The sequence below is a fragment of the Mauremys reevesii genome, linkage group 3, assembly GCF_016161935.1.
Source record: "Mauremys reevesii isolate NIE-2019 linkage group 3, ASM1616193v1, whole genome shotgun sequence".
Taxonomy (NCBI): domain Eukaryota; kingdom Metazoa; phylum Chordata; order Testudines; family Geoemydidae; genus Mauremys; species Mauremys reevesii.
The window spans coordinates 125,836,860-125,864,656 of record NC_052625.1 but is presented as its reverse complement, the minus strand read 5'-3'; the positions used below and the strand labels follow the sequence as shown (position 1 = coordinate 125,864,656).

Here is a 27,797-nt window from a genome sequence, read left to right as displayed (position 1 = left end):
GTAGGTACAAAATACCGTCAAGGACCCTCCCTTTGCGGGAATCCAGGTTGTTTAGTGATGCCATAGAAGGGTCCCATCATTCTCTTAAAGACTCCCACCAGACATAATAATTGTCTTTCCCTACCCGTATGATTGGCTCCTGAAAGGTCACTAATTTTCAAGGTACAGACAGCAACCAGCGTAGTCCTATGTCTGTTCCTTCCACTCATTCGGCCTCCCCCTTGTTGACTAATGTATGCTGGCTAGCATATAAATGTATATCATATTAATGATATGTATATGCACACCATATATCCAAGTATGCATTAAGCACTAATAACATTAGGCACAAATATTGTAACAATGATGTAGCCTAAACTGGCCTATACCATAATCCTGCTCACTTATGCTAAGTATCCTATAACTCCTTGCATTAGCTGAAGTAAGCTTTAGCTTAAGTAAATAGGAAAACTGTCAGCATGAGGATATAGAACAGGGGTGGTCAAACTTCTGACCCATTGAGCTGCATACGACAATCTTCAGAAGTTCGAGAGGCAAGGTGTACCTGCCAGGGCTCGGGGTTTCAGCCCCGCTCCTGCAGAAGCCTTAAGCCCCTCCTCCCTGCTAGGCAGAAGTCCCTACTCAGGGGTTCCGAGCTCTCCCCCTATCCCAGTCTGGTAGGTGGAGAATGGGGGGAGGGGGCTCCATGAGCTGCACTCTGGCTGTAAAAGATCTGCATGTGGCTCATGAGCCACAGTTTGGCTCCCCCCGAAATATAATTATTTCCTCATAGCAACAGAAAGGGAGTTACCCTCACAAACCTATTTATCCTGGTATAGCCCTAGGTTGTGTCTTCACTCCCCTTAGTACCTTGAACGCATGTGCTCAAAACAAAAGAAAAGGGGGTACACCATGGTACCAGAAACAAACAAGGTAAACAGCTGATTAATTGAATCCAGTTCCAAGTGATGTGTCTAGTATCTTTTACTAGTAAACAAAGTAAGCTTTAGAGATGTAACTTTGAAGAGCACACCTTCTGTGTATGGTGAATCTAACACTGCTGCACAGGACTGCTCTTTGGAGACTGGTATCATATAGAACCTTTTTCCTGTACCATATTAATAAACCTCACTGACATCAGTTATTTGGTTTCTTGACTATATTTCATAACAAAGTGTGGCCAAACAATTCAGTATACAATTTATGAACAGCCTCAACACTGGAGCAGGGGAATGGGCAGGAAAGTGTAATGGAGCTTATTGGTACAGGGACTAAGAAGGGCATCTCCCTGTGAGCTGGACCGAGGGCTCCCCCAGAGCAGAAGAGGGGAAGTTTGTGATTGGTCACTGTGGTGAAGAGGTCTCATTGAGGTGTGCCCCACTAGCAAAAGATGGAGGGGAGCGTGGGGTTGTGGAGTTCCCACTCATGATTCGCATGGAAGGAGCGACTGAGCTGGTCTGCAAAGGAATTGCTCACACTGGGAAGATATACAGCATGGAGGGAGATGTTGTGCCGGAGGCACCAGTTCCAAAGGAGGATGGCCTCCACCAGAGGGACTGGCTCCGCTCTGCTTGTTGACATAAATAACAGCCACCATGTTGTTGGATAACACTTAAGACATAGCAGTCATGGAGAAGTGTCAGAAAGGCCCGGCAAGCAAAGTGGATGACACGTGATCTTGCCCCAACTGTCGATGAACAGGGCCAGACAACCGCCCAAAGTAATCGGTAGTGGAATCTGAAGAACAGAGTAGGGTTCGTGGTTCTTGTGGAAGGAGTCAAAAGCTTTGCCTGGGGGTTCATTGCAGAAGGGAAGCTGTGGCTGAGATAGAGGCAGTGGAATGTTGTGGATGTTGCGAGTGAGGATGGAGGCGAGAGGGCTCAGGATGGCGCTGTGGATAGGGCTGATAGGGGGTGTGGGGATGGAGTTGGAAAGACAACCAGGGCTACCTGCAGGTAAGGGCAGGGGTATAGAGGCCCAGCAATTGAAGGGCTACCCGAGAATCCTTAAGGGAACAGAGGGACTCATCAGTTTTATCACTGAAGAGCTTTGGTTGTCAAAAAGGAGGTCCTCAAGAGTAGTTTGGACCTCCTTTGGGAAACCGCTGGACTGCAGCCAGGAGTCATGGTGGAGGACTAGTCCGGAAGCCAGTGAGCAGAAAGTGGTATCAGCAGCATCGACTGTGACCTGAAGGGCCACCTTGGCGACTAATTTTCCCTCCTCCATGAGGCACTGGAAATCCCGATGCTTATCAGGTGCCAGGAACGCTTGGAAGTCTGCAATCTTAGTATAGAAAAGAAAGTCGTATTTTGCAAGAATGGCCTGGTAACTGGCAATGTGGAACTGGAGGCCCGCAGACGAACTTCTTAGCTGCCTGGTCTGGGGGTGGGGTGTGTGGAACGAAGAGGTAACTGGAGGGCACGTTCCGTGGCCGCCTGGACCACCAAGGAATTTGGAGAAAGGTGAGACAAGAAGTCGCCGTACCCTTAGCTGGCACAAAGTGCCACCCAACTTGGTGTAGCTCGGGAAAGGCCAGGAGAATCACCCACCATTGGTGCCAGTTGGCTTTCCAATGGATCTGCCAGTGCCAGATCTGAAGGGGTACGTGGCCACATCGCTTCTTCCATGAGGAACTTAGGGAGACGAAGCTCCCAAGCTTCCTGAGTCTAGGGCAGAAAAGATCGGCAGATGGAGCAGTGAGCGGTAATATGGGCTTCGCCCAAGCAGTAAAGGCAGCATTGGTGCTCGTTGCTTACAAAGAAGGAGTGAGGGCATGAAACAGTACTTAAAACCGGCTTGCCTGGGCATAGTTCCTGGGTTGGGGGAGAGAGTCCCACAAGGGAACAAGTCCAAAGAGTAACAACTAACAACTATCTAAAGAATGGACAACTAACTAGAACTATGAAAAAGAACTATGTACAAGGCAAAAAGGCGAAAAACATGGTATCTCTAGCAAGATAGGAGCACCAAGGAACAGGGGTTCCGACTCTGGCCATGGGGCAGTAAGAGGGAACTGAAGCAGCGTCGATCCATGCAGGCTCTTAAAGCTTTGGACACGCTACGTGGCTGACAGACAATACATACATGGGTCAATGGACACTACTATGAACAGTTCCGGATCTGGTACACAGCACATGTGCACCCACATTTGGAATCCACATGGGACCATCACTCGAAGGAGGTGTTTCTTCTTCCTCAGTTGGCTCTTGCTCCTCTGTAAGGTCCTCTGTGGAGCAGGACCCAAAGATGGGATCCTGTAGAACTGTTTGCCATAAAAGGCTCATGGGTTCCAATAAGTCCAATGATGGGCATAAGTCAAGGGGACAAGGTCCCAAGGCCCTTGCCATGGTTGCCCCCTTTTCAGGATGTCCTTCAAGGAAGGGAGGCTGGAGGAATCTTGTACAAATACCTTGGAAACCTCCCATATCTACTGGAGGAGCAAGTGGTGTTGGTACCGTGGTCAGTTCAGCACCAGGGCCCAAAAGGCATCTTGTAATTGCATCAGTACCAGAGGTCGGTAGTTGGATGGCTGGTGGGCTGATGGCTCCGCCTTCCCCCATCCCCCGGCGCCTCAGTGCACCGCGTCCAGGAGCAGCCCTGGACAGAGCTAAAGCGGCCTGGCTCAGGTGGGGCCTGAGCTCCGCTCCGCTCAGAGCCGCATGGTAAGGGGGAGGGGCTGCGAGCTCTGGTCCCGCCAGAGCCACGCCACTGCAGCGCTGTCCAGGGGCCAGGGCAGCTCCTGGACGCGGCGCGCTGAGGCTCCGAGAGAGGGGAGAGGTGGGGGTAACCCAGGAGCGGCCCTGGACAGAACTAAAGCAGCCTGGCTCGGGTGGGGCCTGAGCTCCTCCCCGCTCGGAGCTGTGTGGTAAGGGGGCAGGGCCTGAGCTCCTCCCACTCAGAGCCGCGTGGTAAGGGAGCGAGGCTGCGAGCTCCAGGCTGGCTGGTGGGAACTTAGGCCCCGCTGGAGCCAGGCCGCTGTAGTGCTGTTGAGGGCCGCTCCCGGATGTGGCGCGCTGAGGCTCTGGGAGAGGGGAGAGGCGGAGGTAAGCAGCATGGCAGAGGCTGTGGGCAGTTGGATAAGGGGCAGGGAGTCCCAGGGACAGTCAGGGGGCAGAGGTTCTGCAGGGGACGGAGAAGGCAGGGTTGGATCGTGGGCATTCCGGGGGGTCTGTCAGGACTCGGCACGGGGTGGTGGGGGACAGGGGTCAGGAAACAGGGGTGGTTGGTGTGGGGTGGGGTCCCAGGTGGTGGTTGGGGAGGGGGTTTGGAGGGGCAGTGAGGGTACAAGGAGCAGGATGGATCGGGGATTCTGAGGGGGGCAAGTTGGGGGGCAGGAAGTGGATGGGGGTCAGATAGGGGGCAGGGCCAGGCTTTTGGGGAGGCACAGTCTTCCCTACCCTAAAAGCTTATTCAGCAGTTTGAGGCTTGCAGACAGCTATTTAACACAAAGAGCCAAGCTGTTATCTTTTCCGTGGGGGAAGGATCACATGAGAAGAGCAATATCCTACACCACCTACCTCCTTCCCAACCCTACCAAGGGAGACCCCCCTCCCCTGCATTCCCCGAAGCTCCAGAGGGGTTAATTCAGTGGTTCTCAAACTTTTGTACTTGTGACCCCTTTCACATAGCAAACCTCTGAGTGTGACCCACCCTTATAAATTAAAAACACTTTTTTAATATATTTAACACTATTATAAATGCTGGAGGCAAAGCGGGGTTTGAGGCGGAGGCTGACAGCTCATGACCCCCAGTAATAAGCTCATGACCCCTGAGGGGTCCCAACCCCCCGTTTGAGAACTCCTGGGTTAATTTAATTTTAGCACCCTGTGTCCAGTCACATGCATGTGCTATTTTGAGCATTTCAGTTTTCACAACATAGGCTCATCTCAGATTCTGGAACAAGCTCAAATGCTCAGTTTGTGGAGTATGTACATAAGTTATACTAAAAACAAACCCACAGTAACCGTCTCCAGTTTGTGAGGGACCCCATGGAGCCAGTCTCTAGGAAACAGATACATTCATGGAGGTTAAGTCCATTAATGGCTATTAGCCAGGATGGGTAAGGAATGGTGTCCCTAGCCTCTGTTTGTCAGAGGGTGGAGATGAATGGCAGGAGAGAGATCACTTGATCATTACACCTGTTCGGTTCACTCCCTCTGGGGCACTTGGCATTGGTCACTGTCAGTAGACAGGATACTGGGCTGGATGGACCTTTCGTCTGACCCAGTATGGCCATTCTTATGTTCTAAGCTAAATGAACCCAAAGTTATGGAGAAGATTCAAGTCAAGGAAGCCAGCAGAGTATCAGAAACCTGGAAAAATCTCTGACTGGGTTGGCTCAGGCATTTGGTCACAAGCTGAGGTGGTTCAAAAGTTTTGGATTTTTTTTTAAAGCAGAATTTTTTTTTATTGTTTCTTTAAACAAACACAGCAAGCAGTCACACACTTCTGAAACCCCAAACCATGTTCAGGTTTTGGCAGACTAATTTCAGCTTTTCAATTAAAAAAACAACAACAATTTTTGAAGGAATGCAGACATTGTCCATGATTTTTTTCTGCTTTTTAAAACCCCCTAGTTTTTGATCCAAAAAAAGTTGATGGAAAATATTTGTCCAACCCTTTTAATGAGCTTTAGTGCCTTTTAGCACTAACTGATGCTGAGAACCAGTGATACCTTGTAAAGGTGACTTAAAAAGAAGTTTTCTCAAAACTGGGTTTGTGCTGAGATGTGGAAGGTTTTTAAATGTTTATTTTTCCCAGGGGTGCCTGGAAGGGGGTGGGGGGCAAATGGGGCAATTTGCCTTAGGCCCCGTAGGGGTCCCCACGAGAATACAGTATTCTATAGTATTGCCACTTTTTTTTTAAAGGAAGGGGCCCCTGAAATTGCTTTGCCCCAGGCCCCCTGAATCCTCTGGGCGGCCCTGACTTTGAAAGAATAAAATTACAGAGAATATATGTGCATTGCAGGAAGTACCAAGAAGTAACAACAATAATACAAGTATGTGTTGGAAGGTGAGTGTGACACAGAGACTGTGTGCGTGTGTGTGTGAGAGAGAGACAGACAGACAGACACACAGTGTGTGTGCTGGCTGCTGGGAAAATTTCTGAGAAACGCCCTGTGCGGTCTCTTTAAGACACTCACTGAAAGCTCTCCTGCTCTGTCCTGAGCCCTGATATCTCTCCTCCCCTGCTCTGCAGAGATGGGATATATGGGCAGGTAGGGAGGGAGAGTGTGTGTGTGTGAGAGAGAGACTGTGAGCTGGCTGCTGGGGAAATCTCAGAAAATAGAGCACTGTCTCTTTAAGAAAGGCATGCAGCCACTCACTCTTCCCCCCAGCAGCTCCGAGTCCTGAGCCAGGCTGTGTTCCATGTCTCTCCCTTGCTCTGCAGAGATGAGGTATGGGGGGGGGGGGGAGGGAAATGACCACATCCGGACATCAGCATCCTCCTCCCTCTGACCCCCCGCACAGCTAGCAGGGTGGTCCTGGGAGCTACTGCAGGATGGTGCAACGTGGCGGGGAGGGGCACCTGAACACATGCTTCTGGCTGTGTGTGCTCTCCTAATCAGCTGGGCGGCACTTAAATCTCTCCCATGTGGCCGCTCAAGTGCGCAGCTTACAGGGAACACGGGTCCACACCCCACACACTATTGTGATAATCTTTGTACAAAGTATGCTTTGTGAGGTATCATTTGAACACTCATAATTTGCTGGTCATTATTATCCTAATAAAATATGTGTGGCAACATTGTATATGAAGTTATAAGATTCCACTGAATTGTGTTATTAACACACGTTCCAAATTGAGGTTGACAAAGAGGTCTGTCTAAAAGAAAGGAGGCTGGAAGGTGGAGGAATCTTGTACAAATACCTTGGAAACCTCCCATATCTACTGGAGGAGCAAGAGGTGCTGGTACCGTGGTCTCTGTGTATGCTCTGTTTAATTTGAATGTAAGCAGTAAACAGAGTCATCACGTAGGAAGGCAAACAAACATAGGACATTTAAACAGGTAAGGAAAACGCAGCAGGGAACATCCTTCTATATAGACTCTGTCTCCTGAATCTCAGATGGAAGTATTTTTCAAGAGGGGAACTGACACTATAAAAAGGAGGTACTAACAAACAAAGACACCCCCTTCTCTCTCCCTGCCCATAGTGTTCACGGCCCCCAAAGTGACAAAAGAAGCATTTGTTGAACCTTCGGAGAAGGGGTCCTGACCTAAGAAGACTGGTCAGTCAGACTGCTGAAAGCATATGGTGAGAAACTTTGCTTCTATTTGAATCTGGTAGAGTTTGTTAAGTTAGGCACCAGTAGTATTTTAACTTTTATTTTCTTGTAACCATTTCTGACTTTTACGTCTCATTACTTCTATTAATTAAAATCTCTCAAACTTGTTTGATCTAATCCAATGTGTTTAAATTGAAGTGTCTGGGAAAGTCCATTTGGGGTGGTAAGCAGTGTGCATATTATTTCTATTAAATTAACAACAGATTTTATATAAAGTTGGTTTGGCCAGAAGGGCTGGACATACATTTCTGGGGGAAAAGCTAAGACTGGAAGTGTGTTGGGGTCACCTGGCTGTATAACGAAGGCTGGTAAGAGCCAAGATGTGGTTGGCTGGCTGCAGCCGACATACAGACCTAGCAGGGAGTGACTTGCATGCTGGAGGCTGTTTGTGAGCAGTCCTGGCTGGAGGCTACAGCAGTAAAGCATTGTAAAGGGCACCCCAGGCTAGAGGGCAGGAGTGACACAACTACTCTTTAGTAGGACTGCACCCTGGTATGTCACAGCATGATCTTCTTAGCCAGTGCTGTGGTCTCCATATCAGTGGGGATGAGAGCCTCAGAGGTACCTTTATGAGGATGTGTTCCTTTTCTTTCATTCCATTCTGGAGAAAGAGGTTGTTTCTTCTTTGCAGCCTCGATTGGGGTAGTCAATAGGCAGACTGCGGGATAAATCCGGACCGCCAGCTGCTTTTGAGCAGGCCGTGAAATCTTTTTATTTACTGTACTCATCATTATTCTTATTTTTTAATATTATTTTCTCTGAAGTCTGGTCCTTGACCAAGAAATCTGGACTTTGACCAAAAAATAACTGTCTAACCCCTGGCCTAGATGATTTTGGTGGTCCCCCAATGTCTTTGCTTACTGTCACAGCGGAGACAGATGTTGGGGCTCTCTGAGCAGCCGGATCCAAAGGATAGGGGGGTGAATTAGATCCTGCAGCTCTCAGAGATCACTCCATCCACAGGAGTTTAGTCTGTCCTGCCTCAGTTTCTTAGATCTGCTTTTAAAACCTGAGCAGATCTTATATTTGGAGGGGATGAGAGTTTCTCCCAAGCAGCGGAGGCAGCTTGAATGACTGTCACTGTGGGGGAAAGACTTATGGCAGATCCGGCAGGGTTTGAAGCCCAGGGTGTTATACATAACCTGTCCCTGAGGCTGTGGATCAAGGCCCAAGAAAACAAAAGGGCCCAGAGCAGGCAAAGAAAAAAAGGGAACTGCTCCCCTCCCCCCAACACAAACTGTGCTAAATAACAAAAACAAAACAAACCAACCACCCACCCCCAAAAAACCCCAAGAAATAAACAAGATAGGTAGCAAGCTGCACAGCTAGCTGTTGGACACTGTGATGCTCCATCTCAAGCTGCAGGTGGTTGAGAAGGAATGGGAGTGGTGGTGGGTCTGCCCCTCCCTATATACTCTGTTACCAGGGCACAGGCATGACCCATGGACACTGCTGCTGAAAATCTCCAATTAAGAGTGCCTAAGTGTGTGCACATCCAGGCCTGGAGCACCCATGGAGACATTTCTCGACAAAGTGGGTTTTATATTGCATTCTGAAAGCTCTTGAGATTTGTGATCATTCTGGTTTGAGCTGCACATTCCTGGGCTAGTCTCTGAGGAAGCTCTGCCTCCTGCCCACAAACCTAACCCTCCAGATTAGAAGTCCCATCGTTCCAGTCAAGTAATGATCACACAGGGTGAAATGGCCCAGAGGGAGTTTGAGTGAATCCCATAGGGAGCTTTGATGATGACTGAATCTTGACTTTGAACAAGCTTTCATTGGGAACTCAGGGAAGACAATGTAGCACTGGGGTGATGCGTTCTTGGCAGCATGTGCTGTTGGGTATGCAGGTTGCTGAATGCTAACCCAATAAGAGCTTAAACAGTCAGCAATTATATTGATCGCTGATCCCAACCCTAGGGGATGCTAACAGTCGGACTCCCTCTTTGCCCATTCTGTGCCCTTTGATCTATGGCAAAGATCCTGAGGACACAGGGCAGCAATAGTAGAGTTGATTTTTTAACAGACACTGCTGCTGCTGACAAGCCAGGCTGCCGCTGCCACCACACATGTATTTCATCATCCCTATTTGAAACAAAAACATAGCTGTTCCGTTATAAAACCGTAACTCATTAACAAACTCATTTACAGGGACTCCAAACCATTCTCAAATATATAATTCCCCCATTATAGCTCTGTGCACAGCTCCTAAATCCCAGTGCCAGAACAGATCAATAAATATTTAAATTACACTCTGCATTTCTTTGATAAGTTAGACAAACGAACTACCTGCTTAACTGACTGTACCTACAAACTGAATGTTTAGTTTCATCCAGAACCTTTACTTTGCGATTTAAATCAAGCGACAGTCTCATTGGGACATAGGAGATTTTTGTGACACCTTCCCATTATTTCTAAATAGGAAGATGGTGATTAGTGCCCCCCATAGATTTACTTAGCCCCTTCCCATATCCCTGTAGGCCTCAGGTATGTATTGTTTTTCTGACACACAAACACTTCTTGCTATTTGAAATATAACTGGAAATTAATCAGTTATTTTGGTACAAAATGCCTGTGTTTTGGATGGGTTTCCATAACTTTTGCCATTTTCACCACAAAAAAAATTCTAACATTCATGATCTTTTGCTAAGAAGAATGGAGATGAGACACAAACATCTTCTTGTGCTAAGCATTTTCTTCAGTGTTGTGCAATGCCAGGCTACTATAGTGCCAGATGCTATATACAAACAGACAAAGATACAAATATAGGAAGATAGCACCCAGTATGATGCAGCTGGATTGTGCTTTGTGTTTCAATTTAGTTTCAGAACTACTGAGTATTGTAATTTTAAAGGGTACCCACTAAAATGTTGCCCTGTGATCTTCTTTACCCTCAGGGAAAAAGTTCAGCCACTTTTTAAGTTAATTCTGCGTCTCTGTATTGTGGGCAGCTGACTAAATGGCAATGACAAAATGCTGTGTCTGCTTTATTCCTACCTTGACCAGTTGTTCCTGCTTACGCTCCAACTCTCGGATTTCTTGGCTGAGAATCACTGCCACATGCTGTGGCTGGCTTCTGCATTTACTACAGATCCCATGCTGTGTCAGTTCATCACACACAGGACAGTGTAAGGTCGTGAAATACTGGGAGATTGTGCCTTTTCGGCCTTCCAGCTCTGTTCGGGCAGTGGAGGCAGCTCTCTGGATCTATAAAAAAAAAAATTTAAGAGAGGAGGAACTCTTAAGTCGGCTGCTATATTTATGCCTGAGTCATTCATCAGATTTTTAAGGTGTATAAATTTAACAGGACCTGCCGAGCTTGGACTCATGTGTTAGTTATTATCAAGAACTAACTCTCTTCATCTAAAAGTACATGACTTATGCCTAAGTGCTTCAATATGTGGTAAGCTACATTTTCAGAGACCACCCATACACTTTGAGCTGTTTCTCAGCCAAGCTCAGCATGAGGCAGCAGAAAGAATCAGTAACTGAATTACATGCTAGACATATTCCTAGACAGGAGGAACTCATCTTGCCAACCTACAGTCACAAATCGGTTTAGCTGGTATCCTGAAAAGGTTTTTCTTAGGTGCTGATCTAACTCATTTCTGAGTACGCCCATGGTTGCAGTTTCAATTGTTCTCATTTCACGTATTAGAGACAGGGAAATTTTAGGCCCCAAATATAACACTGAACAGAAGTTAACAGTTTTTTCCCTCTTCTGAGCTCCACCTCTCTTCCACCAAGTTTAGTTTCCAAGTACTAATGCAATTCCCTGTCACACACTTTTCATGTCCATTCACTGGTGATTTTAGCCCAAACACCCAGGGATACATTAAGAAAAAAGGCTCTAGGATCCACCAAAATGCCAGGTTTACTCTTAAATATTAGGGTTGCCGTCTAATTCCTGGCAGAGTCTTTCAGCTAGCCCTCTTCCCCATGCCCTGGACACTTTTCCTCCTACTCTACCCCTCACCCCAGACAGACTTATTGAGCTTGGCCCTCCCCTCCTCCCCTCACTGCATACACATACCTCTCCCCTCTCAGGGTACTTCACCCAGCTCCCCTTGAAGAAAGTAAGCACTCTGCATATAAGGCTCACCAGCACTGCCTTTGCCTCCTCTCATCTAACTGCTGCCACAAAACTTGTCTTGACCTTTTAATCCATCACTATGGAGAGAGGGAGCTCCTGAGAGCTGTGTTGTCCAGTATTCAATAGGGTGGGATATGGGGAGGCAGAGTGTAAAGGTGAGTCTTGTAGTGAGTGTACCAAAAAGCCAGGAGGGAACATTGTCTACCACATGGTAGGAGAAACTAGAACATACTGAAAAAACAAGGGGAATTTTGAGGTTTCTGGTCATGGCAGGGTCTGATCTCTGGGGTACACAAAAGTGTAAAATGCACCAGGTTCCACAAAAGGGTGAAGAGCAGCCAGTTGTTATAAGAATGAAGAACCTCCCCACTGCCTAGAGAGAGCACTAGGAAAGGGACAAGTTTCCCAGGGACTTGGCACTGTGGAGCCACAAGTTCTACTGGAGCACTCTGTTGAAGGTATTAGCTTGTGTGACTCTCACAGTGGATTGATCCAGACATGGGAAAGAAGCAGAAGTGAAAGTACAGCTTGTATGGGCATTGTTAGCATAAAGACAAAACTCCTGACATTTTAAATAATGATTCTATTGAGTGACAATTAAATAATACAACACATTACGGAGGGGTGCCGCTCTCTCCATAGTTAAGGGTAAAGCTAACTTTTTGTATAAGCACAATGTTTTACTCTCCTTATCTTCAGCAAAAACAAAAAAAATCCACCCAACATTTCACTTACTACATCTCAACCCAGAGTAGATTCCCCCCCTGAATATTCTTGGACAAATCACAGAGTTTCAGAGACATGAGGGTTTAAAATTTCCTATCATTCACTTTTAAAATATTTTCCTGCTATTTTTGGTGCATCATCTCTCCTAACCATATTGACATAGAAATATAAACTTTCCTTTTCCAAGAGAGCCAGATATGTACATGGGCCTTTCATAGGTTTCGAGTGGATGCATGCAGGCATTAGAGAGAAAATTAAAGGATGAATGCGAATGCAAATGCAAAACCAGATCCATATCCAGATATGTTAACAAAGAACACATGTAGTATATACTTGGATTCTTTGGAATTAATTTTGGAAGACTCCAGGAAACACAGCTGATGATATGGACAGGCCCAACCTTGAGTACAAGAGCTGCAATGGAAACTAATTTTACTAAGTGAAAGAACTGCAGAGGGTTTAGTGATTTAATTTATATACTCAGGCACCAAATTATTACCTTGTAAAATAAATCACCCCTGCTGTTACCTCACATAAAGCTCTTTATTTAAAAAAGAGTAATTAAATTCAAGTACCACCCAGATACACTGAGTGTTATCTGACACGCTTACCCTTGGCAATTCATGATACCAGCTGAAAACATCTATGCCAATTAGCGAGAAAATTCTAGCCAGGGGTGGAAGAATTTGTTTGGTGATGTAGTACGTGGCATTCAACCTCAGGTTGGTATCTTGTAGGACCTCAATGGGCCGCCTCACCAGTTGTATAAGAGGCAATCCTGGCATGCCATACACAATGACATAGGGTACTCTTTCCCCAACTCGAGGCTCAGAACGACGGTCATATGCAAGCATCCTCCTGTTTTAAAAAAAAAAAAAAGTCTTCACAATGTATCTTAAAATTAAATACTAGCAAGTGAAACAAATAGGTATTTAAATCAGGGCATCCAGACTTGACCCAACTGAAGGTCATATCAACAGCTCTCCTGAAGCCTGAGTTCTGCCCCTAACAAGCATAAAAAGGAGCACGCAGCAAGCTGTCTTGACCTTTAAGAGAGAGGTATGTTCTACATGGAATACAGGTCGTCGCAAACTATGCTCCATCTTGATCCAAACAGCCCAGCCTCCAGAAGTAACCGGGTGGCCACAGGTCATATCTGGTTTACAGGTCACCTTTTGATTACTCCTAAGTTAAAGGAACACTTTATAAAAGAGCAGCCACTATATTAAAATGAGCACAAACGACCAGAGTGCAAAGGACTTTATAGTCTTTAGCTAAGAGCAGGGTTTGTTTTCTGGTATCCATTTTATTTTACTAGGAAAAATATGGCCATAGGTTTAAGAAATTTTGTACTGAATATAAGGAAAAATTCAAGTGATTGGCAAAATATGTTAAACCGGTTCACATGCAGCTGACCTTTTATTGCCAAAATATCAGTATGGTGAAGTACACGCTAAAAACAAGCGGGATTGCTGTTTAATATCACAAACTATGGCAGAAGAGAGGCTTAATAGCATTAAAATGAGAGAATCCACCAGCAACATTTTTTCTACAAAATTCATCTACTGCCAGTGAGAGACACCAAATGACCTCCGAGATTGAAGTCCTTTATACACAGAACAGTCAGTAACAGCATGGGTTTCACTACACTGCCTTGACGGTAGGCCTTGTTCTTGACCTTGAGTGATAATCTCTAGTAGTAAGGAAGAAACTGGGTTTCCATAATTATTCAATCCTTAATCTCTCTCTTCTGAGACACCCAACTAGGGCTAGTACTAATTGCTATGGTCCTCTGGGATGTAGACATATGCTCTCTGAGAAGTGGTCTGAGAACCACAACCAGACGCACAAAAGATTAAGGAAACAGGGGTGGCTCTAGCTTTTTTGCTGCCCCAAGCACGGCAGTCAGGCAGCCTTCGGTGGCATGCCTGCGGGAGGTCTTCGGTCCCGCAGATTCGGTGGCTTGCCTGCGGGAGGTCCGCCAGTCCCGCGGCTTTGGCGTACCCGCCGCCAAATTGCCACAAAATCCACAGGGCCAGCGGACCTCCCGCAGGCGTGCCGCTGAAGGCGTGCCCTGCCTGACTACCGCCCTCGCAGGGACTGGCAGGCCGCCCCCCCGCGGCTTGCTACCCCAGGCATGCGCTTGGAGCGCTAGTGCCTGGAGCTGCCGCTGCTGATAAATCCACAATTAGCACTTTTAGGCTTCTCATTTACCTTGTGATTTCTAGGGCTGGTACACAGGCTCCAGGTCTGTAAGCGGAACTCCCTCTGTATTCCTTTGCAAAGATGAAATCTTGCATGCTGGCTTTGCCTTCTAGTAATTTCATGCATTGATTCTGAACATACTGTTTGATCTGACTTATGTCACGTGTTTCAAATAGCAGCTTGATAGAACGCTCAAGTATCTTCAAAACAAAAGGAGAGATGTGAAAAATCTGTATCTTCTCGTTCAACATTAGTAAAAGGAATTTGTTATATAAAGAAATATTTTATAGTATATATTCAGTATAAATTCAAAAACATACATTTGTTTAAAAAAAGTATCAATTTTTGTTTCTCTAGGATACCCCTGAATATCTTCCATCTCTTTATTTTTATTTTACAAAGCAAAGAAAACCTTAAAAAGAGCACTGTATATGGAATTTATATGACAAACATATGGCAAAATGCCACTACACTATATAGAAAGATTTTTCTTAATTTTGAAATAGAATATTATGTATGACACCTTTCAGTATCCTCCTCCACTCTTCAAAGGTGCTAAATAAATGCACCATATGAACAGCTGTTTCTCAATTTATTTGAGGTTAACAATATTTTCCATGCTACTTGTTCCTTTCTTGCAACACATTTTTCTAATTAAATAATTATCCATGACTTACAGACAGGGCCGCCCAGAGGATTCAGGGGGCCTGAGGGCCTCGGTGGCAGGGGCCCCCCGCTTCGGTGGTAATTCAGCGGTGGGGGGTCCTTCCACTCTGGGACCACCGCCGCTGAAGTGCCCCGAAGACCCTACTCGTGCCAGAAACAATGGAGAAAACCCCGAAGAACAAAGACAGATCTTGTCTTCAGAGTTAGAATTTTTACGGGGGCATGTATTGAAATGATTTTTAAGGACTGCATACATACTGCATTTGTAAAACTTGAAAGAATTTGTGTGTATTTTACCTTGGAAACAGCAGGACAAGAATCTCTTCGAACTGTCTCTATGCCTTTTGCATCAAATACTGGGTCCTTTTGATCCAGTGCTTCATACATGTATCCCACATACCTCTTCTTGGTTTGCAAGACACAAGGCAAATACACCTGTAGGGTTAAAAACATGTAGCCTCTTTATACTGTTATTCATTAGCAGCATAACAGGATTGCATGTTTAGAGGTTTTTCTAAGGCAATGTTAATTTTGACTTTTTTACCTTTTGTTTCCTCACAAACACAAATAAAAAGTAAGTTAAAGGAACATTAAAGGTTCACAGGAAAAGTGTAGGTTCAGACTGTCATTCCACACTCACCTTATGCTCTACCTAGATATTGCCACAAGTGATATGCAAACTGAGGATCCTGTAATATTCAGGCACACAAAGTCACATACAGTCTAACAGTGACAGCCATCATTCTGAATTATTTTGCCATTCTAAGTCATAAAGAAAGGTTACTTACCTTACAGTAACTGAAGTTCTTTGAGATGTGTGGTCCCTATGGGTATTCCATTGTGGGGTGCTGAGACTGGAGTAAGTATCTTTTGGTCTGTGCTTGTGCCCTACACCTCCTCCTGCCCCAAACTAAGGCCTGGAATTGTGGTCTAAATTCCTGGGGTAGTTTGTCAGTGAATACAGAAAAATTATAATGAATAAAATCATATTTAGACACCAAGGAGGAGTATGAGTCCTCAGATTCCACAGGCCTTGTAACTCTAGGCTGATCGACTGTACTGGTGAATGATGAACTGACACTGCAAGCACCGCTACTAGTCACCTTATCAGTGAGTATTGGTGACGGCGGGTCAGAATACATAGCCAGATTGTTGAGGATAGTACACCCAGCCATAGAGGATGGAGAGGGGGAGGGGATTCTGCCTTTTGGCAGAGCTAACAGTGCCAATTTAGGTCAGACAATGAGCGTTGGTACCACTGTATCCTCTTCCTTGCTGATGGACTCTACTGTTGGTTCAGTTGATGACTGCTCCCTTCTTTGCCTTGCTAGTGATAGGGCTGGGCCAGCTCCTTTGGTGATCGGTGGTTTTGGAACACTCTTGGCTCCCCATGAGCCAAGTTGGATCCGTGATCCCCAGGAGCTCCTGACATATCCATACTGGAGCATGGAGTCTCATCAGATTTGGAGGGCATAAAGGAGAAAATCGTCTTCTTAGATAAGGACTAGAAAGAATTTCTCTCACTTTTCATGTGATTGCTTGCTCTTTCCCTCCTCCCATCTGCTCTGCCTGCTAGAGTCCTTAGCTCTGCCCTCTGATGTTCCGCAGCAAGGGAGCACAGTGCTTGGTGGGGCATCTCTCGGCACCTCTGGCCGATGTACAGGGGGTCATCAGACCCCGGGTCAGACTAGGGCCTCATCCAACACTCCATCAGATATCTTCTGAGCTGGAACTCACAAGACTGCCGGGTTTGGAGCCGAAAGGAACAACAAATATTGCACTTGGAGGGAATGTGGGACTACCCAATCAATATAAGCAAATGTCATGGAATCACTCACTGGAAACAACAGGGGGCAGGCTGTACAGGACTTGAAGTGGGGATCTTGGGCATTCTAAGTACCCCAAATGATAGAGAAAGCCCCATACTAACTATCTAAAAAGGTCAACTACAGAAAAAAACCTGAATTTGAGGCAGGAACGCTAGCAAAGCTGTGGACACCACAGGGGTTCAGTCTGAGACTAGAGGTGGTAGAAAGGAACTGGAGAGGTGATTGGTCCATGCTTTCCCTTCTGTCGTCAGTTTGGAGCACAAGAAGGTGCAGGGCACAGGCATGGACAAACAGACACTGCTAATGAAAAATCTTCCGATCTCAGTTGCAAGGACCACATGCGCACCCCACAGTGGACTACATATAGAGACCATCACTTGAAGAACCACCAGACTCTCAATGTTGTTTTATTGAATTTTTCTGTCTCTCCTTCTCTAAAAATAAATTAGCTTAAAATACTAAATGAAAGGACAGTCTCAAAAATATAATGGCCCTTAAACTGATTTAACCCTTACTATTCACCATGTCAATACAAGTGAAGGAGACATTTATGAAAACAACAAACTTCTACTAACAAGAGTCTCCACTGCTCTTTTGGATGTGCAATAATATTAGAATTATTTTGCTCCACACTGCGTTCAGGAACCTGTTCTCTGTGGGTTGTTGGGATCAATGTGTCTAAATTTTCTCTGCAGACTTCCTCTGACAACTGCAGGACAACGAAATGCAGCTGAAAGGACTGCTGGCTGTACACTCAAAGAAACACCCATGATTCTGTTAAGTCACTGATCAAAATTGAAACCTTATTGAACAGCTGACCCCCTAACATGTTTAAAGAGATAACATTTTCTATCCAGACATTTGGGGCAAAGTGTATTTTCCTTTTACCTTTTCAAATTTCAGTTTTACTGGTTTTGGGTTGGTAGCTGTTACAGCTTCAGCAATTTCTTGGCCAATCTTGAAAGACTGCTCCTTAGTGGCTCCTTTCAACAGTACAAACATGCTAAAAAGATAAAAGAAGAAATAGGAAGTAAGGATACCATTACTTCAACATATATCCTGGAATGGGTTTACAAACTATAATACATTTGCCAGTATCTTGACTGGGAAACAGGGACATATGTGGTTGACAAAATTTGTTGAGATTGTCCACCAGTCTACTCACTGACACATCCTCGACTTCTCACAGCAACCCCTTCCCCTACTGACTGCTTTCTTTATAGCACTTCATTTTCTTGCCTACCTACCTCCCCCTGGTGGTCTATGCATCCCAGTTCTTCCACTGAATAGATTTTTACATTTCTGGCTCCAAGACATGCAACCCAGCCCCAAGTCCTATGACATCAGGGACAAAAGACAGGGCCGCCCAGAGGATTCAGGTTGCCTGGGGTCTTCGGCGGTGGAGACCCGGCACTTCAGTGGCAGGTCATGGGGTGGAAGGACCCCCCGCCGCGGGTCTTCGGGGCACTTCAGCGGTGGGTCCCGGAGCAGAAGGACCCCTCACTGCCGAATTGCCGCCGAAGACCTGGAGCGGAAGAAGCTCCGGGGGCCTGGGCCCCACGAGAGTTTTCCGGGGCCCCCGGAGCAAGTGAACGACCCCGCTCCAGGGCCCCCAAAAAAACTCTCATGGGGGCCTCTGTGGGGCCTGGGGCAAACTGCCCCACTTGCCCCCCTGGGCGGCCCTGACAAAAGATTCTATGCTGTATCTGGGATCTGAAAATGCTAGGCTGTGGGCGGTTGAGCTAGAAACAGCAAATTCTATATGGAGGAGGGATAAAGAATATAAATGGTACTAAACAGTTTATTCAGTATGAACTTAGTAGAGAAGTGGCTGTGCAGAAGGGGTCAAGTTGGAATGGCACTTGATTAGCTGGTTCTCATTTGGAGGAGGAGATTTGGTGCTCCAGAACTTCAGCTTTTAAAAAAAATATTGAATCTCTAAGTCCTTATGGCTGTGAAGATAACCAGATAAAAATCTGTACACCAAATGCAAACTGATGCAATAATATCTGCAGACAACCTGAAACAATAACTGAGCAGTGTGAATGGTCACCCTTACTCAGTGCTCAATCCACAACTCATGGCAAATAATTTTGGCTTCTTCTTTCAGTGGGCAGAACTTCAGAGGGAATAAAACCTTTTATCTCCATCTGACCCTTCCTATACAGATAGATCACAAATCACCAGAATCCAGAAAAAGAAAACCATTAGGAATAGCACCAGATTACAGTTTGAATCCTACTGCCATTACAAATATACTATTTTAAACAAACTGTAAGTACAGTACTAGATAGATATGCTTGTAGCAGACATTGTCTAGAGTCATGGCAGACCTTCCATCTAAGGAGAAAGACCGTATCGAAAAAGTAGTGTATGCTCTAATTACAGGAAATGTGCATACTCTCTTTAGAGACCAGAATACACCAATAAATATATGCATATAATAAAGAATCCCCACAATAATAAGTTAACTCGTGTCTCACACCTGCCTACAATGAGTAAATGAAAAGGATTTTCTTCCTTGCTGACAGTGCCCCTATTTCTCATTATTTGGAGGCAAAAAAGCACCCCAAAGCTTTTTATTAAAAAATAAATAAATCAGGAAAATAATAAATGTACTTTAAGTTATTCCAGACAATGGGATGGAGAACTTTACAGCCTGCTGGACCAGACCTATTTCTTACCATCACTAGCATAGTTCAAGCACCTGTGGCCAGGGCACTATGGCTAAAAGTTCGTTGAACTTGAGAAATCCCATAAATCTTGAGAATAGGTAGGGTGTGCATGTCTTTCCAAACACTTGATAGGTGAAACTTACCTAAATCTGCTTAAATGCCTTTGCAAAGGGAAACACTTTTTACAGCGGGCCTTCTGTGTATAAAATTACCAATATCGACAAGAAGACATGTAATGAAATGCATGGAAGAACCGGGATCTCTATTTCTTAGCACTGAAACCTGAACAGCTGATACCATATTACTAAAGGACTAGTCATACCACAGAGTTAAAGATAATTTTTCAATGGCTAATGTTACTGTGCTGATTATGAGCACTACACAGAACAGGAGAAGATTAGACACTTTTTATGTACCAGGCTGTAGTTATCTTCAGTAATTGGAAGAGTTCTCTCCTTTTGCTCATTTTCACTGTTAAAATGAACAAAGGTCCTGAGCAGAATGTTGTCATTATGTTATATAAGAAAAGCTCCTTGTCCCACTCTTTATAAAATTACCATAATGATCTTTGGCAAGTTGAGAGGTTTAATGGTCAATTTTTCTTTATTGAATGCCAGCCAGAAAATTTATTGGTTAATATGTGTATTAGCTAACAGGACATATCCTATTTGTACTTTTAGTATATGTATTGCAGGACAATTAGTTATGAAGTGCAAGTTGGTTTCATTTTAAAATAGAGCGTGAATACTTCATGCAGGGCCAACATTAGACTCAGATCACAGACACAGTCACCAAAGGCACCTGGTTCAAAAGGGGAGGCTCTGGCCTGGCCACCCCCGCCCCCCTCCCATCACATCAGTTAAGAACTATACCAGCAGGGCTCTGGCCCCTTTAAGAGTGTGCACTCTCCACCCCTGCACTAACACTAGTGGTTGGGAGTCAAACAGAAACTACCAAACAGTTTTTGAGGGACTGGTGGGATAGAAAGGGGTCTCTATCCCTATTAGCAGCAGCTTGGGAGCTGCCATGGTAGCCCAGCTGACCCCATCTGACAGCTTTGCAAAGTGGGGGAGCCAGACCAGGCTCCATAAAGGTAACTTAACAGTCTGAATTGAAATATGTATTGAACTGTATGTTTAATGCAACAGGCAAATATAATTTATTAAAACAACAGAAAAATAGATCCATGGAGACCCGCTGTAAGCTTTTGAATGCAGATCATGGTGATAGCCTCCTTTGCGACGTGGAAAGAAAGGAAATGGTTTCACATATCATCAGAAGAAGCAGCTATTAATTACCTGTCAGTATCGCCATATACGACCCGAGCTCCCCATTTTTTCGTATCATTCACCAGTTTTATAGCTCGCTCCAAGGTCTCTCTGGCTTTATGGACAATACTATCCCCAATCTGCAAATAAGATACACTGAAAATCTTTTCTGCTGTGCTACTGCAATCAAAACAACCCGTGTAAATCAGCATCACTCTGAATCTATCTCTGCATTATCATCATCATGCAAAGTAAACAACTGCATTTGCTGGTTTAAAAAAAATCAACAATAGAAAGAAAATTCTGAAAACTGATTTACTGTAAACATAAATCAACAGAACAGGGAAGAATTCAGGAAAGAGCAACAGAAATGATTATGGTGGTGGAGGACTTAATTTAGAAGGAAAGATTACATCTTTAGCTTACCTAAATAAGTGAAGGGCAGTTATAACCAGCTACTGATATTTGAAAGGTTTAAGTACCAAGGAAGAGGATTGCTTAGAATGCTCTTTGAGGCTCCAGCTAGGAGTACTGGGATAAAACTATGCTAAGGAAAATGTAGACTGGATATCAGGAAAAACCTCACAGGAATTGCTATTCAGAGTTTAATAAATCTCCCTAATGAAGTGGTGAAAGTTCCACCTCTTGAGTCATTTAAAACTAGACTATGCACCTGAGAATATACACTATGGAGCAAATATGCATTAACAAAGAGACGGACATGATGACCTAAAAGGTCTTTTTCCTCTCTAATTTCAATTATTCATTAAAAGCAGTGGCTGCTTGGACAGACACAAACGTATCAGGTGTCAGTTTTTAATGGAAGTAAATGATGAAAATGCTACTGTCGTCAACTTCTTTCCTGTACACAGAAAATATATTCATTTTGATCACGAGGTTTCCTTTTTCCTTTTGATTAATTCAAGCTTTAAGAGTAAACCACGTGATATATTGTCTCCTTAATATTACATATCATTCTTAGTTTTGTAAGTGCACATTGAGGAACAGTTACACTCACAAGGATGTGATTCTAGCCCTTACTCAGCCAAAACTCCCCACTGAAATCATTGAGGAGTTTTCTTGAGTATGGGTCTTCAGGATAAGGTCCTAAATGTCTAATTAAGGGACATATGTAACTTTATTTGTAAGACATTGTGCAGTAAACAAACCAGAAGAATAAATTTCAATTTATTTTAATGAAGGCTGAAATAAGTTAATGTGGAATGTACATAATTTGTTACATTATTACTTATTCAAAAATCAGGAGAAAGCATATTTGTTCCATACAGTCTACATTTTCCTTAGCACAATCTTATCCCAGTACTCCTAGCTGTAGCCTCTGAGCATTCTAAGCAATCCTCCCCCTTCCTTGGTATTTAAACCTTTCAGTTTACTCTAGTTTTTGGATTGTACCATTTTTTGGTTTGTTTTTTTAAAGGACTGAAACAGCTACACTAAATTGTTTTACTTTGATGATTGGAACTCTAGTCCAATTTATCTTTATGAAAATACTAATTCTAAGTATTTTATCACTACAAAATGGATTTCAAACTATGAAGCTCACAACTGAAACCAAGGGTTTTTTTGTACTTTAAGAGAAAAAACAGCACTTATGGTAGAATTTAGATTAAATGTGTGTTTCAAGCAATGACATTACATTATCTAGTGCTGCTTTAACAACAGTCTCTTTCCTAAATCCTTTTGCATTTTATCTGCATCCCTTACCTCTATACATGGCATTCTTCCAGAAAAGTTAGCAGAAGTATAACCAAATGTGACATTAGCTATCAGTTTAAGACCCAGCTGACGCGCCTCAAGCATTCGAGTGATAGCTTTGTCATGCTTGTAGGCCTTTATTGATTGCTTCACCATTATCCTGGTCTTCAAAATTTCTTCCAACATTCTTGGCAACACGCCCTTTCTTACTGAAGGCTACCAAAAAGGGAATGAAGAGAAACAAAATGTTTAAAGATTTTAGAGTGGTAGCTGTGTTAGTCTGTATCAGCAAAAATAACGAGGAGTACTTGTGGCACCTTAGAGACTAACAAATTTATTTGGGCATAAGCTTTCGTGGGCTAAAACCCACTTCATCAGATGCATGGAGTAGAAAATACAGTAGGAAGATATAGATATACACACACACAGAACATGAAAAGATGGGGGTTGCCATTCCAACTTGTGATTAATTTGAGCAAGAGTGTTGTCAAGCTTAAGATGAACAACAGTACTGCCAGTGTTAGGCCTAAGACTTCCGGAAGCTTTATAAAATGAGCTTTGCAAAATTATCTTTAAAAAGCAAGCTTTGCAAAATTAAGCTGCAACTTGTGGTCAAAAGATGCCTACAACCAGACAACCTTTTATGTTGACTCCTATATGGTATAATAGGTCATGCCCCCGGGTATGGCTTATTGAAACCACCTTTGGAACTTCTGGTTAAGAGACACTGCAGCCAAAAAACAAATTCCTATGTGGGTTTGATGACCTAGGCCTTTAGGCATAGGTCATCAAGATAACCTCACCCACAATCAAGCCAATAACCCATTTAGAGGGAAGTTACCTAGAAAACTAAGGAAAACCACAGTCGAGACAGTGGGCTATATAGAAGTAAGCTATCTCCTTGAGCGTAACTTATAAACTAAAATAATAATTGGCTACAAGAACATAAGTAAGCATGAATTATACAGCCAAAGCGATAACACTAAATTTGGCCTAACCTGATTGACTGACCTGCTTCAAAGTAGGGTGGGAAGATGAGATTAAATGTGTAGAACCTCGGAGATGTGTGTGTGTGTGTCTCTCTCTCTCTCTCTCTCTCGGTCTAAGAAGTTATTCTCTTTGATCGGTCTGATCCGCACCCCCTGAACCGAGGAAACCTGAACTGCACCGACTATCTGCACCTGGCCAATGCAAAGAGTGGTTGACTAGAAGGTAATATATTCTTGGTAGGGTAAGGTTTTAAAGTAAAAAAGTCTGGTTGCATGCAAAATAAGGTAATGGAGTAAAGAAGTCTGGGTTGCTCGAGCTGTTTTGATCTCAAGTTGTACTGACACTATAGTATTAAGAATGGTAGTGTTGGGATAATTCAATCTCAGATTATATTAGAACTGCAGTATTAAAAATAGTAGTAAAAGTTTAATACTAGTGTTAAATTGTTTAGAAAATAGTAGAAAGTTGTTAATCAATTTATGTATCTTTGTACTTACAGTTAGTAAAGGGTAATAATAGCTTTGCATCAGTAAAATTAACAATGTCAAGAACATGCTTTTATAGTAATAAGTACCCATACTTGTGCTTGTTTGCAATATAATTTGTCATTTATATTAATCCTTATTCAATGCTGGTCTTTAATTTTTCTTTCCCTATTCTGTCTGTGTTGCATTTATAGCCGTAAGTCATTAAAAGCCTTTCTTGAGGAATAATCAGTAGTTTTCATTTCTTTATACGGACACCACAACCTCATTACATCTGTGTTGGGTGGTGGGAAGTAGTGATCACCCAGAGCCCCATTTGGGCCCTGATGTGTGTCCCCTTCTTCCTATATCTCCGCACACCTCTAACGAGATAAATCAATTAAGGTGGGCTATTATCAGCAGGAGAAAAAAAACTTTTGTATGGCAACCCCCATCTTTTCATGTTGTGTGTGTGTGTGTGTGTATATATATATAAAATGTTGTTAGTCTCTAAGGGTACGTCTACACTACCCGCCGGATTGGCGAGTAGCGATCAATCTATTGGGGATCGATTTATTGCGTGTAGTGTAGACGGATAAATTGATCCCCGATCGCTCTCCCGTCGACTGCTGAACTCTTAGATTGATTACACCCCTTCCCCCCAAGTGTAGACCAGGCCTGTAATGTTTAAAAACAGCCAACTGAAACAGAATGCAGGAATTAGCAGTTAGCCTTTGATACGAATATACATTATTAGTGAGGTGTTCTAGCAATCGGTACTTTGGCTGCTTTTGTCAATATACTTAATCTGAAAGGGAGGCAAAGTTTGTGAGGATGGCGTTAATGTTATTTTTTTAAATTGGCAATGGACAATGTGACATTGTGCACTTGTACTTATAGTTAAAAGATTGTAATAACTGGGATAGGAGTTGACTATTTTACTACCTTTCTTTATTTGTCGACACATTTCAATATTCAGGATTTTTTTAAACTGTAATATTCCTTGGAATACTTACCTTTTAACTTAAAGTTTTTGTTTTACATTAAATATTTTTCTTGCTGACAAGCTGAAACAGTTTGGGGCCACGAATGTACATTAGCTATAGTCAGCTGGGTCTACACAGGACAAAAAATGAAAACAATGGAATTCAAACTAATTATCTTCATCTCCAACAGCACCAGCCTTTCTGAGCAGCAGCAGAAAAAATGATTACCCAGCTTTTGTAACTGTTGTTCTTCGAGATGTGCTGCTCATGTCCATTCCATTGTACGTGTGCGCACGCCCACGTGCGCGGTCTTCTGAGACTTTTGCCTTAGCGGTATCTGTAGGGATGGCCATGCGCCCTCTGGAGTGCTGCGCTCATGGCACGGTTTATCAGGTGCCACCATCCCTACGCCCTCTCGGTTCCTTCTTGCTGACAACTCCAACGTCCCTAGGTGTTGAGCTCACCCAGGTGCGCCCCCAACCCTAGATCCGATGTGTCTGAGGCCAGGGTGAGCGAAAGAGACAGGGTCACAAAGGGAACACCTTGCAACACCATCTCTGGGTCCAACCACCAGTCAAAAGACAGTGGGACATGGCTTGGCACCATGGGAATGTAAACCGAGACCAGCCATGTTTGTAGGGGCCTCAGATGAAGCTGGGCATGGCTGACCACATAGGTACACATGGCCATGTGGCCCAACAGTCGCAGGCAAGTATGGGCCACGATGAGTGGGTGGGCCTTTATGTAGGAGATTAAGTCCGCTATGGCCTGAAACCGTGCCTCCAGAAGGAAGGCCCTGGTTTGCGTGGAGTCGAGAACTTCCCCGATAAACTCTATGCGTTGTACTGGCGTTAACATGGACTTCTCTATGTTTATCAACAGGCCTAGGCTGAGACAGGTGGAGCAAACCAGATTGAGGCTTCTTTGCACCCAGCCAGTCGTTGAGATACGGGAACAGGTGGACCTCACGCTGCCTGAGGTAAGCCGCTACTGGCGCCATGCACTTGGTGAACATTCTTGTGGCCGATAGGCCAACAGGGAGCGCTGTGAACTGGAAATGGCGCCCTCCCACTCTAAAACGGAGAAAATGCCTGTGACCCGGGAATATGGAAACATGGAAATAAGTGTCCTGCAAGTCGAGAGCGACCTACCAGTCTCCCAGGTGCGGGGAAGGAATAATGGAGGCCAGGGAAACCATGCGGAACCTCAACTTCTTGAGAGACTTGTTGAGGCGCCACAAGTCCAAGATGGGTCTTAGGCCTTCAGTATTAGGAAATAACGGGAATAGAAACCTCTTCCGTGCATGTCCCAAGGAACCTCCTCCACCATCCCCAGGCAAAGGAGCTTTTTGACCTCCTGAATGAGGAATCGCTTGTGAGAGGAGTTTCTGAAGAGGGATGGGGAAGAGGAGTGGTGGTGGTGGTGGCCGTGAACTGTAGGGTATAGACCTGGGATACTATATCCAAGACCCAGCAGTCCGAGGTTACCCTCGACAAGGCCAAGCAGAAAGATTGAAGGTGATCTAGGAAGGGGTGGGAGGGAACCCGGAGAACTGACTGAGGCGTCGCTCCCGGGCACACCTTCAAAATGCATGCTTCTGGCCCCCAGGGTGTTTAGAGGGCCCAGGCTGTGCAGGTGAGCAGGAAGGAGAGGGGTGATGCCTGCTGAAGCTACTGTCCCTTCTTCTTACAGTACCCTGGCAGGGCTGCCAAGGTCTTGGCGGTGGCTGGAAGGGCTTTCAAGCAGGCTGTGGCATAGGTATGCCCAACAAACGAAGGGTGGCATTCTTCACCCCATGCAGCCTGGCATCTGTCTGCTTGGAGAAGAGACCAACCCCATCGAATGGGTGGTCTTGGATTGAATTGTGAATCTCCTGCGAGAAGCCTCCTGTTTGTAGCCACAAGTTACGCCCCATCACCACCGTCAACATGATTACCCAAGCCGCAGAGTCTGCTGCATCCCAGGCCATTTGTAGGGAGCACCTGGCTGCCGCCGTGCCTTCCTCCACCAGGGTGCCGAACTCTTGGACTAACCCTCGTGGGAGGGACTCCTGGAACTTACAGAGAGTATCCCACAAATTAAGTTGTACCTATTCAGGAGAGCCTGGTAGTTTGCCAGCTGGAACTGTATGCTGGCGGTAGAATAATTTTTTCTCCCAAAGAGATGCAGTCTTTTGGCCTCTTTATTCTTGGGAGTAAAGGAGGACTGGAGCTGTTTGTCCTTTTTGTTGGCTGCGGCGATGACCAACGAGCCTGGGGGCGGATGGGTGCATAAACACTCAAACCCTTTAGCCGGGACAAAGTATTTTTTCTCTGCCCTTTTGAAAGTGGGAGGGATAGACAAGGGAGTTTGCCACAGGGCCTTGGCAGTCTTTAAGACCCCTTCGTGGATTGGAAAGGCGAGGAAGGCTGGGGTGGAAGCGGAGAGGACATTGAACAATGAGTCAGTCTGCTCAGCCATCTCCTCTACCTTTAAGCCCAGATTGTCCGCCACTCTCTGGAGCAGAGCCTGGTGCTCCTTGAAGGCATTGGGTGGGCTAGCGCTCGAAGGGCTTGCCAGCGCCTCGTCTGGGGACGACAAGGATGACTGGGGTTACTGGAGGAGGATCTGTGGCTTCTTCCCCTCCAGAGGAGGGAGGTTTAGCAGTGAGTAACACTTCCTCAACCCCAGCCTCCGAGTGATTAGCATGCATCGAGCCAGGTGCCGTTGGTGCCATCTGCTGTTGCTCCGAGGCGGCAGCTGAAGATCGCTGGGAAGGGGGCATAGCCATAACCGGCATTCCCCACGAACCCCACTAAGGCCACTGGGCTGGTGGCCACTGTCCTTGGTGCCACTGCTGCGATGTCACAGCCGATGCAGTGTCGGGACCCCAATCACGCTGGTGGGATCTGGAGGGGCTAAACCGAGCTCTCC

The 27,797-nt window shown here is 45.0% G+C and overlaps 1 protein-coding gene and 1 long non-coding RNA gene across 4 annotated transcripts in view; one reads left to right on the top strand and one right to left on the bottom strand.

Moving 5' to 3' along the window:
• REV3L (REV3 like, DNA directed polymerase zeta catalytic subunit) overlaps nucleotides 1-27,797 on the bottom strand; it is a 231,500-nt gene that overhangs the window by 2,997 nt on the left and 200,706 nt on the right. For all 3 annotated transcript variants that reach the window (XM_039529353.1, XM_039529354.1, XM_039529355.1), the window contains 7 exons: nucleotides 22,454-22,660; nucleotides 20,759-20,868; nucleotides 17,674-17,788; nucleotides 15,254-15,391; nucleotides 14,300-14,490; nucleotides 12,697-12,943; nucleotides 10,264-10,473 (listed from right to left, as the gene is read on the bottom strand). In XM_039529353.1, the coding sequence (XP_039385287.1) occupies nucleotides 10,264-10,473; nucleotides 12,697-12,943; nucleotides 14,300-14,490; nucleotides 15,254-15,391; nucleotides 17,674-17,788; nucleotides 20,759-20,868; nucleotides 22,454-22,660 (1,218 nt within the window). The remainder of the gene's footprint in view (nucleotides 1-10,263; nucleotides 10,474-12,696; nucleotides 12,944-14,299; nucleotides 14,491-15,253; nucleotides 15,392-17,673; nucleotides 17,789-20,758; nucleotides 20,869-22,453; nucleotides 22,661-27,797) is intronic.
• Nucleotides 6,573-26,981, top strand: LOC120400598. The gene is made up of 3 exons (XR_005595913.1): nucleotides 6,573-7,235; nucleotides 25,767-25,863; nucleotides 26,577-26,981. It is a non-coding gene; the product is annotated as an uncharacterized LOC120400598 (long non-coding RNA).